We start from the raw sequence: 13199 nt of genomic DNA, 5'->3' as shown, positions 1-13199 counted from the left end.
ATATATATATATATATATATATATATATATATATATATATATATATATATATATATATATATCCAAATATATTTGAATCAAATACTTTTCATTCGTATTCGATTCGAAATATGTATTCGAATTCGGATTCGTATTCGAATAATTAGAATTCGAATCACGAATTGAACTAAAAATATTTGATTTGTTTACATCGTACCCCTAATCCTAATCCTCTACCTCCAAAATCTCGTTCTAAATTCTAATTCAAATATAAACATTGATGATAATTATGCTATAAGTGTTCTTATTATTTAATTATTTATTAATTGTTATTATTGTTATAATATTTAATAACAATATTTAATGAAGTGTTGTGACTTAATTATGTGAGTTAATTTTAAACTATTTATTTATGAGATTGTATAGAATACAAGCAATAATATAATACAATTGAATTTAATTCCGTGGGAAAATGCCTACCATATTCATTTTATTTGAATTTTTTTATTGAAACAAACTAAAAATAAAAATAAAAATTACCAGCTTTCATGAGTGTTGCTGTGTTGGTATTGGGCGAGGGAGATTAGAGGCTTCTACTATATTCTTATAATTATATATGTTCTTGTTCACAAATACAAATGGTTAGGTTTATGTACCTAATTTAATTAGTTCACATTATATCATCACAAAATATTTACAATAGACTTTATACTAAAAAATTGATCAAAGTTTTACAATAGACTTTATACTAATAAATTGATCAAATTTAATCAATTCTTATAGAGAAAATTGCCATTTTGGTCCAATGATTATTGTAGTAGTGTTAATTGCTATCCGCGACTTTCAAAAATGTTAATTGCGTACCTTGACTATGCATTTTTTTCAATTTTGGTCACACCGGCCAAATTGCCGGCCAAATGTGACCGAAAAATATTAATAAGCCAAATAATGAGGGTATTTTAGTCATTTTACTCCACTTTTCTTTCTTCTCCGGCGATTGTTTCTGCTGCCCATATTTTTCCGGCGATCGAACACAAAATAAAAAAGCCAACCTCAATATTATCAAATTTCTTGGATCTCCAGATTTTCCAGCAACCAATGTTTAAGCTCCAAGGATAACTTAGACTCAAGAAGTGCCCTCTCCCAAGTTTATTATTCCCGAGTCGTTCAAGCTCCAGCCCATTCTTTCGGGCGGACGGCGGCGGCGGAGAAATTGAAAATTGAAATTCGGCCAAAACTGATACGCCGCCGTGCATACGATGTATGATGTCGCAATTGCTGTATGATGTCGCAATTGTAATTGGTGTTCTTCACTTTAAATTTTGACCTAAGAACTTGAATCGCAATTGTTGTATGATGTCTTCGATGTGTGTGCAGATCTTCTCAATTTCTCATTTATGGGCTACAATATTTGTTTCTCCCCATGTTCCAAATTTTATTTTTTGTAGTCTGATCATAAATGTTGTGCGCAAATCAAATCAATTTTCACTTTCATGCCATCTTGATTTCTCCTTTCTGGGCATCTGCGAAGGAGATTTGTTGGAGAAACAACATGGAGATGATGAAGAATAGTGCTGTGAAGAAGAAACACTTCATTTCTGAACATGGGGAGATGATCGAAGGACGACGACGACAACTTCAACAATGGATTGTCGGAGGGCAAAGAAAAGTGGAGTAAAATGACTAAAATACCCTCCTTATTTGGCTTATTAATATTTTCCGGTCACATTTGGCCGGCAATTTGGCCGGCGTGACCAAAATTGAGAAAAAATGCATAGTCAAGGTACGCAATTAACATTTTTGAAAGTCGCGGATAGCAATTAACACTACTACAATAGTCATTGGACCAAAATGACAATTTTCTCAATTCTTATACTATTGTAAATTTGATAATCAGGAACAAATGCAAACAAGTCTCACCCGAACATTTAAGAATATTGTTAGCTTCTTTCTCATCATGTTAATCAACTGTAAACCTTAGGCCGATACATATAAGATGCCGTCACTGCAAACTAAATGCATTATGCTAAAAAAAATAAAATTAACTACATGTAAAAATTTTAAGTTTTAGTTAAACAATATAAAAAATTTGCTTACATCATTCATCAATTATCACCAAAATATTTCGCAATACCCAGGTGGCCAAATTATGACCCAAAAGCATCATACTCAACTTTGTTATACAAGTAATAAAAGATAAACGTTCTTATTTTGTCTGAATTGTCACACAAGTGATAGAATACTTTTCTAATTTTATTATTATTATTATTATTATTATTTTTTTTTTTTGTAACAAAGGGAAGGGCAAGGCCCCAGAAAGCAAAACAACAAAATTAATCGCCACGGGCGACCGGACCCCCAATACGATCTCTACGGACAAACTCATCAAGAATAGTATTTGGGCACTAGTTTAGCAAAACCAAATTGGTATCTGCTCCTTGATTTCTCGTCAGCCAGTCCGCGACTTGGTTTTGTTCCCGTAAAACATGAACACATTTAACATTCCAGCTCCTTTTCATCCAACTTTTGCACTCAAAAATAATATTGTTTAAAGTGCCGCCTCCAGTAGCGTCGAAAAGAGGGTCGTTAATCCATTTAACCACATTTTTAGAATCGCTTTGGATGATGATATTAGTGCCAGCTCTTTGCCAAGCAATCTTTAGGCCCATGAGAACAGCCCAAGCTTCAGCAATATCCACAGAGCAATCCCCAAGATTAAGTTGGAATCCAAGCTTTTCTAACTTTTGATTGATATATAATACTGTATGTTTATTTATAGGAAGGTTTTAATCACACCTTTTTGTGTTATACCTTCTTCATCATCACACATCTTGTGTGTTGTGTCTTCTACCTTTGTGTGAGCAAACTTCATTAAAAACACTTTGGAATGCAAAACAATTATATGTAAATTAACGTTAGATATACTCTTGCGGATCGGATGAGAGAAATGCAAGAATGAAAGTTAATATTAAACTTTATTATATATCAAAATTTGTAGAAAGAGAAATTAAAGCAATACAGTACATAGATCCTAGCTAGCTAGCTTGCGACAGTGTTTGACCAAGAGTCGAATTAATGTTGTTCGTCTCAATACAAACTTGAACAAAACCATCGGGGTATGAAAGAATATTAATAGTCCTCCCATCTCTAGTTAAATAAACAAACTTCCATTCTTGTGTTACTATCTAGATCAATGGAAATTACATACGCTATGAAACCCTTATCTTTGTTTTCCCTCCTATTACCTTCATATCCCGAACATACAAGCAAATGATCACGACCTCCCAACTTCCAAATCCCTATTGGATTCCAAACTTCATCCCGGTTTCCTTTTAGACTCCAATACTTATGATACTCAATACTTCTGGTGCAGTCTATGCTTGCATGCTTATGCCAATCAATATTACCATCGTTTTCATTCATTAACGAAATCTCAATGCAGTCCCCAACCTTTGCATAACCGCTATAACTAAGTAAAGCTATGTCGTCATTCATGATGGTAACCGAAGCAACCTTGCAATAAGAAGCTATGTCGTCATTCATGATGGTAACCGAAGCAACCTTGCAATAAGATGGGAACTCGATTATCCCAAAAATTTCATCACTAAAGTCAAACCAAACCAAACATCCCATTATAGGGTCGCCAGCCAATTGTCGGGCCACCAGACCATCAGTAATACCTCCCTTTTAAATAAAAACTCTGATCGAAATGCACAGGAACATGCGGAGCCTCATCAATTTGTCTCCAACCCCATGAACCATCACCAATTTGGCTACAAACCATTACAATTTCATAGTTATCCTTGCTTTGAAGATGTCGATATTTAAAATACCAAAGCATCACAATCTTCCAAGACATGTTTTTAGACAACCCAAATCCAAACCCTTCATGTATCACATTGATTTTTTTATGGCAGGTACCAAATTCTTAGTTTCTCGAATAAATGGATTCCATATCAGAATATAAAAAATCAAGTCTGTATCATCACTAAGATGGAGAATCATATCACCTCTGCCAAGAATCAAACATAACATGCCATCACAACATATGACATACCTTGTTCCTGAATTTGTTATGTTTAACTTTATGCGTCCGATCTCATCAAACTTAGATTCTTTATAAACCAAATTATATAAATTATTAACATCTGGCCAATCACAATAAGCGTCAAGCTCTAGAACAACAAAATCATCATTTTTACTCGATTAATTTCATAGTGTAAAGTCACGATCTCTTTCTATTAAAATATAAAAAAATTTACAAACACATTTAAATCGCATCATAAACTTTACCAGTATTCGGGATAAAATCTCGATCAGCACATCCCTGGGTAAGTTGCAAATTGCAATTCTCCATTTGTGATAGATAGTTTATTACTTGTATATTGTGGTTGTTCTATATGGCCTATGGGTTAAGAGTTCAATATATGGGGAGAGTTCAATAAAGAAATTGTAATTATAGTTTTAAGTCCAGTGGTTAATAATACTTATATATATCGAAATGATAACATTTGATCCTAAGACATCATTCAACAAGCTACCTTAATATTCATTATCAATAATTAAATATTTAATATACATATAGGTGGGCTAAGCACGAATGGCCCACCTATATGATGAGGAAAATGATGGATGGTTATATAGTGTATGTAATTTCTAACAAGATGAGCAGGCTAACTCCATCCCCAGAAGCACAGAAAGCAGAAATTGAGGTGACCTCATATGTCTGTGTCAAGCAGCTTCCCGCTCTGCTTATACATAAATTTCCCCTCTACCACTATGACCTCATATGTCTGTCTTACTACCTGTGACACCACATTAAACGATTGGTGAATATCGTTCAAGCCATATTCTCGGACGTTTTCATAAATCATGTTAGGAGAACAACTAGATGCCTTAAATCTGCAAATTAGGAAGAAGGGTGGTCATATCTCCATTTCATTTACGAAATTGAATCTGACATTCATAGTAATTGGCACGGTTATTGTACGGTTCTAGGAAAATCATATGCTTTCTGCAAGAAACTTACCGGTCCAAGATACTTAATGCACTGCTGTTGAAGTTTGCATCTCGAGCATCTCTCGAGGTTTACTTCCTTACCTTCACCTATGTCCAGCCTGCAATGGGAGTTGATAACGGGGAAAGGAGTTTAGAACTTTAGATTAACTAAAACTTAAAGCAAAGTGTGTATCAATCTTTTGCAAGTTGAAGATAAAACTTACCAATAGAAGAAGGGCTGTCTGCTTTCACGCTGGAGCCACTTGGCGTAATAAAATTGAAGATTGTGGCCATAGCTATGACGAGGGTCAATCTATTCACAGAGCAGTAATGGAACATCAGAAAAGTCTCAACAAAACAAAACTTAATATGATTAAATAATTGCAAAGGGAACTTACTGCTTCGAGCCAATGCTGCAGAGCAAGTTTACGTGCTTTCTCATCCTTCGACAAACCTTTTCCCACCTTTCAAATGAGCAAAACCTCAAGTTTTGAACTAAATAATAAAATCCCAAAAGTATATTAAAAGAATAGGGAAACCCAATCCTTACCTTAGCAGCTTTTGCACTTGCTCTTGACCAACGAGAAGCAGCCGTTTCAGGCTTCTCAATGTCAAAGAAGGAAACGGAATTGTGCTTGAGTTCAACCGAATCTAAAAGCTTCCACCTGCATATAATGCCAAGCACGCTAACTCAGAATCCAAACTCATGCAAGAATCAAGAAAATTCTATGAAGCCTCTATGGAAATTGGAAAACTTCCATTATATATCAGTTGTATTACTCTAAAATTTTACAAAATGTGAGAATTCTAGTTCAATTTTGGTACTTTTTTTACCGGAAGCATTATATGAATATGGAAAAACTCAGTTCCTAGACGTATAAGATCCCATAATAAGCAATGGGTACTTATAACTTACCATCTTTGCCCTACTAGGACAGCACAGTCTGCTAGTTGTCTTCGTGTGCAAAAACTCTTATACGTTTTCTGCAACTTCAGGGCAGCCAGGTTTCTTTGGTTAGAGGTGTTGGGAGGTAACACTTTCGTGCTATCCGGTGTAGGCAACTTTTCACAAGATATGCCGTCTGATATAACCATTTCCTTGTTTTCCTTATGAAAAAGGGGAGATACCAACGAGATCTTGGTCTCCATTTCACTGCCTTTAAAGCTTAGAGACCCTTCAAGGATCATCTTCCCTGAGACCAAAAAGGCATATACAAAGATTATCAATAACTAGGAGGAAATTTAAAACCTATCTAAAGCAGAAACAATTTTTAAAAAATTACCTTTTTTTTTTCCTTTTTCTTTTTGCAAAAATAGGCCAGCCTTCCCCTAAGGATCAAACTCTAACTCTGCAAGAGCAACCCGAGGCTCGAATCCGAATTAGTTTCACAATGGTGGGATAAGGACTCAAATCATACCATGAAACATTGACAGAGAAAGCAATTTCAATAATAAGTTTCTAGGTTTGATCTTATAACACATTGATATGGCACCTCCATTGTCATAGTTTGAAGGTTCATCCCATTTGCCTAAAATACATTTCAAAGCAACAAACCCCAATGTTCAAATGCATCATTACATTCATTCAACAGAAAAAAAAAAAAAAAAAAAAAAAAAAGAGGACATTTTAATGGTATCAGCCAATATTTGATGCAGACTGGATTTTCCAACCAATACATTCAAATGGAAATGAATCAAACCCCCCACAATTAAAATAAAAATTTTAAAAAAAATGCCCAGAAATTCATAAGTCTATCATAAACCTTAAATCGACCCAAACCCAATGTTCAAAGCACAAAGACATAAATAAAGATAGCATTTTTGATTACCTTATCAGAGAATGCCTAACCAGATGATAATGTGATAGGGTTAAAAGGAAGGTTTTGCTTGAAACAAATAAAATCAGGAAATGTGAGCTCAGGGATCAACTAAAAATGGTAGATTGTTTTGGGCAACATGACAGGACCTCCTTAACAGCCTACCCTTTACTGCAATATTAAACATTGTTAATTACTAACAGTTTATGAACTGGTTAGTGTACTTGAAGACAACTGTAAAACTTGATGGGGCAGAATTATAAACAAAAGGTTAAATGTATACAAGTGTCTGGTTAATGTACTTGAAGAGGAGCATACAAGTGTCTCAAGAGATTCCTCATAGATTGTCTAGTTCTATATTTGTTAATGTATGATATATGTTAAACAAGTTGCCAGAATCTGTCTGGTCTGCTGATGTAAATGGTTTTATCAGTTTTATGGATTCCTCAATTAGATGCTAGAATCTTGGAGATTCTCATAGACAGGATACACAGACATAATGAATTAATGTAGCTCTTGTTTGTAGTGTACAAGTGTCTCAAGAGATTCCTCATGTAAAGGGTACACAGACGATGGATTAATGTAACACTTGTTTGCACTTTGTAGTATATTGGTGGATGAAGGAAAGTATCATGCATATCATATTGCATATGTTAATAAACACAACATCATCAAGCATAAATATATTGGTAGCAATCCAGAAGGAGAATTGTAGAAATATATAATCATTTTTTTCTCCTGATAAGATATGAAAGTCTAGAATTTATTTATACTTAGGTTTAAAAATATAAGAGATCCAAATTGATTTTAAAGTGCATCGTAATAACCTCCAATTGTGATGTGAGCTCTGGTTGATGGTGCACCATTTGCTTGATTCAACCTTGTTGCATGGTGCACCATTTGCTTGATCCTCTGACATAACATGGAAATTTATAAATTTAGGGTGTTAGATCAATTGAAGCAATGATTTTTGATTTTTTTTTTATATAAAAGGGACATTAATTTGCAGAATTTCTGACCTTGTCATCAGTGTAGATTTGAAGCCGGAGTTTGTGATTCTGCCGGTGGTTTTTCCGGTTTCCGGCGATGAGGATGCAGACAGTAGAGACAACGGCGGCCACTCCAAAGGAAAGAATAGCTCCAACTCCGGTCATGCTCCAGTTCAGTAGATTCAGGCCACCATTTTCATGATCACTACTGTCACCATCATCATCTTCAACCGCCGATCTTGGTGATGATAAGAAATTCTTGCCGTCCATGGCCTGATCAGCTTTGTATACTTCTCCGGCGCTGTTATTGGACTTGGGGAAGTCCAGTTCCCTTAATTTTCTTGAAGAAAACCTGCGACACCCGATCCGGCTCAGCCTCCATCGCCGCCATATCATCACCGACGGGAGAGGGAGGGGGAGCAATTGGGTTGTAGTTTCGAAGAATTGATTGGCCGGATTTTCCGGCGGGGGGCAGACGAAGTAGTTCATCTTGAAGACATGACTGGTCGGAGCGGCGCCGTATTTCCTGGAAAATATCTTCTTCCCGGCGCCGTCATCATGGATTTGCAGAAACCCATCCTCCGGCACCACTTCCCACTCTTCAAGATCCATTTTTTCATCAAGTTTTGATGGAATTGAAGATTTGGGTGCGTGAATCTAGGGTTTTCTTGAATTATTGTATCCAAACACGAAGGCTTTTCAGTTTTCACTGTGCCTCCATGGTTTTGGAACTTGGGAGAGTGAGACTTGCTTGGAGTATTTTGACACGTAGCTGACAAGTGGGGGGTGGTCCGAAGTGGCCCCCACATTAGAGAAAGTCATTAAATCTCCCCTTTGATTGGGGCACCACCGCACCAGAAGTTTCTTTATTGTTCATTAAACTAGTATGCCACCCAATGCACGGACTAAATATTTGAAATATTAAAATAATTTAATGTTATTGAAAGTTATTTATATTATTAAATTTCATATATAATAAAGAAATATGATGTTTATTCATTTATAAAGTTTTATTTTTTAAAAATTATGTTGTTTTGATATGATAAAATTACAAACATAAATATTTGTAATGAAAATATAAATTGATATTTAAGGTGGTTAATTACTAAAAATAATAAACTATATTAAAAGACTTAAATACAAAGTATTTAAAATTTCACTCGTGCGATACACGGTATTAATTCGATCAATTATATAAGAATATACTCTAAGAGTATTAAGCTCGTATACAATATTAACTAAATGATATGAATATGTGATTGCATGTAAATTCATTCTTTTCTGACAAATAATAAATTAAGTATAAAACATGTACAAAAAGCTACATAATTAAACTTATATGTTGTGAATTTGTGATGTCATAAGAATGTAGTTATAATTCATTGCTATGTGTAAACTTTCAAATTGATTTATGTGTAGTGGATAATTTTTAAGATTTACATGTTGATGCAATTCTCTTGATAAACCAATATAATTTTCTTGATAGATTTTAGTCATTTTTTATTGGTATTAGTGTACAGAGATTTATTTGTTGCATTTGGATACTTTAGACTTTTTTTAAAAAAATTTATGAAGAGAATCTATAATAATATGGAACAAAGAACTTGTGGTTCAAGTGACACAGGACAATGTTTTATCTTAAAATGTCAAATGTTTCCCTTTTTCTTTTCATTCTATTACCCTTGTAGAAAAGCATGAGGAGAGCTCTGTGATGCACAAATTAAATATTTAAAATAATTAAATTATGATATATTATTAGGAACTATTAATGTTATTAAATTTTATATATCAAAAAGAAATATGAGCATATTATTCATTTTTAAACTTTTGTTATTTAATAATTATGTTCATTTCCTATGAAAAATAATTAATTCAAATATTTTAATTAAAAAAAATTGATATAAATGATTTCATTCAATATTTGATGTTGATTACACATTTAAAAGATTTTCAAATTATATTTTATTATACTTTATCTTATTTTTAAAATTTTTTAAATTATAATTAAGTGTATTATGATAATTTTAATTTGAACAAAGAATAATAAATTTGAATAAAATCAAATTATTATGACATAATACAAATAATTAAATTCTATCATATATTTATTTAAGTTTAAACTTAAATAAATATATAAAATAATTATTTGTACAAATCTAAATTAAATATAAAATAATTTATCATATTTAAAAAAAAAAAACAAAATTTTAAAAAATATTACGGAGTATATGTAAAGACACGCACACCCAAACACAGCCCTAACCCTAACACCCATCCTCTGCCGCCCTTAGTCCCTTACCCATCGCGCACTCTTCCCCTCTCACCCTCGCATCGTCTCTCTCTGTTTCGCAGCCTCTGCTGTTCTCCGCCTCGATGTCTCCGGCTCTCCACCATCGGCGTATCCAGCTCTCTGACCTTGGCGCTCTCATCGTCTCTCTCTGTCTTGCAGCCTCTCCGTTTCCGATTCTCCGCCCTCTGCGTCTCCGACTCCATGCCCTCAGCGCTTTCATGCTCGAAGGTGCTGGTAGAAAGGCCCAGTCAACCTGGTAGAAGAGGGTTCAGGAATTCCAAAGTCGTTTCTCCCCTCGCTCTAAATCTGCCCCCTACCAGAGAGCTTTCTTGTCAGGTTGACTGGCTTTGAACTCTTTCTCTATTGGGGCTTTTAATTTTTGTTTTTTTATTCTTCATGTCGAGCGTTTTCAATTCATTCTAGTCAGGTTTACTCCTTATGTATTATTTATGTGGCTTTGTTTGTTTACATTTAATATTCCTTTCAAGTTTTCTGGATTTTGCTACATGAATACCTGGTCATAGCTTTCACCCTTTACTTTTCTTTTCCTTTACCTCAGTCATTCTCTTTTTTGTGTGTGTGTGTGTGTGTGTGTGTGTGTGTGTGTGTGTGTGTTTTTACTAAGTATTAGCTTGTTACTATCAAAGGCTTATGCTAGATTACTGATGCATTTTGTGGGATTTGAATGTAGATACATGAAGAGGCCAGGAAGTTTTCTTATGAGACAGGATTAAAAATAGTGGTTGCATATGGAGGGGCATCAATACTTCCATAGGTGTTATACTCATGCATATCCTTTTTCTCATTTTGTAATTTTTGTCTTCTGCTTGATCATGCTGGAAATCTTTACATTTGTTTTTATGAATGTACTGCAGAAGGTAGTCATGTATGGAAATCAAAGCTCAAATGTTACCATGTTTTATTTTTTTTGACTTTTAAAGATTTATCTGTTTATAGTTTAGTCCTAATACCGAGTATAACATATCTTATCTGTTTTTTTCATTTTTTTAAATCAAAGATGTGGTAGTATGAGCTAGTTTCTTGATGAATGAATCTATTATTTGGATCATTCTTTCAATTAATGAAATCCATTAAACCTTCTATACCAGGTGGAATCAGCAAATGTTGATGGGCATGCTAAAATTGGGTCTAGTGAAACTGCTCAGCAGATGTCACATTCTCAACCTGGCACAGTGGGACAGAACCAACCAAAGGGAGCTGATGTTCAATTCCTTGCTAAGCTGACTCGTGTTCTTGAAAAAAAGGTTTATAGATTTTTATGTGTCTATCTGCTGCATGCCTGCATCTGCTAATGACTATACTTGGTGTTTGTTATGCTTTCTATAGTTGATGAATGCATAATAGAAGTTCACATATATTTGAGATATAAAGAAAGTGAGGAAATATCCTATTAGAACAGAACAATAACCCTTTAGTACAATTGGAAAATTAGATGCCTAATACACCTTACACATACTTACTTTTCTAATTGTAAAGCAATAACAAATGTCTTTTATCAATTTTGCAGAATAATTATTTAAGAATCCCTGCAAAAAAAAAAGGTTAATAAAGCATACAAAAAATATGTTAAATAAAACCAACAATTAAAGCTACACCATTGATGAGTACCTTTAGTTCAATTGCAGTTTTAGTTTTCTCCCCACCTAATTGTAGCTTTAGTTTCTACTCCTTTTTGGCATTGAAAGAGACTTCTACTGTCCTTGCTTAGTTGCTTTCTTGATGGATACAAAGTTGTTTCCAGTGATTAGGCCATAACCTTTTTCATCAATGGGTGAGCACTTTGCCAAATAATTCTGATGAGATAACACACTCAATAGTAAATCTTAGGGTGCGTTTGGTTCGCACATAGGAATCGGAATCGAAATGGGTATCAAATACTTGGTAATGGTAATGGGTTTTGGTGAAAGTATTTAACATGTTTGGTAATTGGGTGGAATGGGAATGATTATTAATAGTTGAGGAAGAAAGGAGGAAGGGAGATGAAACCCTTATTTAATAAGGGTATGGGTTTTGTCATTAATGGGGTATTCCAAACCCATAGTAGCATTCACAAAACCTATCAACCAAACACAAACAATCACTTTCATACCCATTCCTTATACCTAAACCCCCAACCAAACACACCCTTAGTATGTATTCTGGTCAAAACATCAACTCTATTATGGCGGCCTACATGTGGTTATGTTTATCAATATTAGTCACACAATTCACTTTGTTCAATTCAATGAACTTGGGTGTGTATTCTTTCAAGCAATCCAAAATTTATCTACTAAAGCTATCCACTCTATCAGAACTTAAAGAAGGCATACATTTAGTTAATTTTCTGTGAAAATTACACCAAAATATGTATCCTCTCAATCTTTCATCACCAAGGTGTTGGAATATATTTAGTAAATGTAAATAAATAAATATTGCTATTGGAGATTCATACTTTACTCTTGATAATTTCAGGTGTACTCTTGGTAATGCAGGGATATAAATTGTTTGGTATGCTGTGTTGCTGTTGAAACTCTTAAAGAAGGGGTTCTATCATTTTTGCCTCTCCTAGTCCACTCCTTCCCAAAACAAATGAGAAACACAAATAATGTAGGAAGTGCACACTGGAAAATGCTTAAGACATTAGTATTTATAGGCTATTTCCCACCAAAATTTAGATTCAAAAGATGTAATCATTATTTTTTTAGCATGCCTTTTATTGTAACTTGTAAAAGTAAGCAACACATCGGGAAATGATACTATTTAATGCCTTGTTTTAATCAGTCTATATCTTTATCAGTTAAAAGGCTATTAATGGCATTGGAAAATGGAATAATACAAAATAATTAATACTGACATTAAACATTCAAAATCAGTTTACTTGTTTATTTAAAAGGAAAAAAAGTCAGAATCCTTTGGGCGGGAGAATGAGGCATTTTAACAGGCCAATCCCCTCTCTTTATTATAATAAGAGATAAGAGATTTATATAAAAATACTACTTTTGGTACATTTTGAGTATGTAACAAGACTGTTGTAAAGAATTAGATTCTATGATATTTCTCCTATAAGTTTCTACACTATAAATCTTTTTTAAGCGTGTATTTTAAAGAGCATAAACACGATTTGAG

The 13199-nt window shown here is 33.9% G+C and overlaps 1 protein-coding gene and 1 long non-coding RNA gene across 8 annotated transcripts; one reads left to right on the top strand and one right to left on the bottom strand.

Moving 5' to 3' along the window:
- Positions 1-4416: 4416 nt before the first annotated feature.
- On the bottom strand, positions 4417-8554 carry LOC116007530 (IQ domain-containing protein IQM2-like). 7 transcript variants are annotated; one of them, XM_031248240.1, is made up of 8 exons: positions 7622-7697; positions 6261-6326; positions 5894-6170; positions 5528-5642; positions 5376-5441; positions 5202-5290; positions 5009-5096; positions 4417-4784 (listed from the first exon to the last, which is right to left on the bottom strand). In XM_031248240.1, exons 3-8 carry the CDS (start codon positions 6163-6165, stop codon positions 4698-4700), a joined length of 717 nt encoding a protein of 238 aa, XP_031104100.1. In that variant the 5' UTR covers positions 6166-6170; positions 6261-6326; positions 7622-7697; the 3' UTR covers positions 4417-4697. The 7 variants fall into 7 exon arrangements, 5 of the variants coding, with proteins under 5 accessions (XP_031104100.1, XP_031104101.1, XP_031104103.1 ...); XM_031248241.1 differs by lacking the exon at positions 7622-7697 and adding an exon at positions 6807-7582; XM_031248243.1 differs by lacking the exon at positions 7622-7697 and having other exon boundaries at positions 4417-4881; positions 6261-7583.
- Positions 8555-10036: 1482 nt separating this feature from the next.
- On the top strand, positions 10037-12856 carry LOC116006157. Its single transcript, XR_004095065.1, has 4 exons — positions 10037-10409; positions 10765-10848; positions 11183-11338; positions 12546-12856. It is a non-coding gene; the product is annotated as an uncharacterized LOC116006157 (long non-coding RNA).
- Positions 12857-13199: the final 343 nt, after the last annotated feature.

Source organism: Ipomoea triloba, chromosome 15 (genome assembly GCF_003576645.1).
Source record: "Ipomoea triloba cultivar NCNSP0323 chromosome 15, ASM357664v1".
In the NCBI taxonomy this organism is placed as follows: Eukaryota; Viridiplantae; Streptophyta; class Magnoliopsida; order Solanales; family Convolvulaceae; genus Ipomoea; species Ipomoea triloba.
This window is presented reverse-complemented; position numbering and strand designations above follow the sequence as displayed.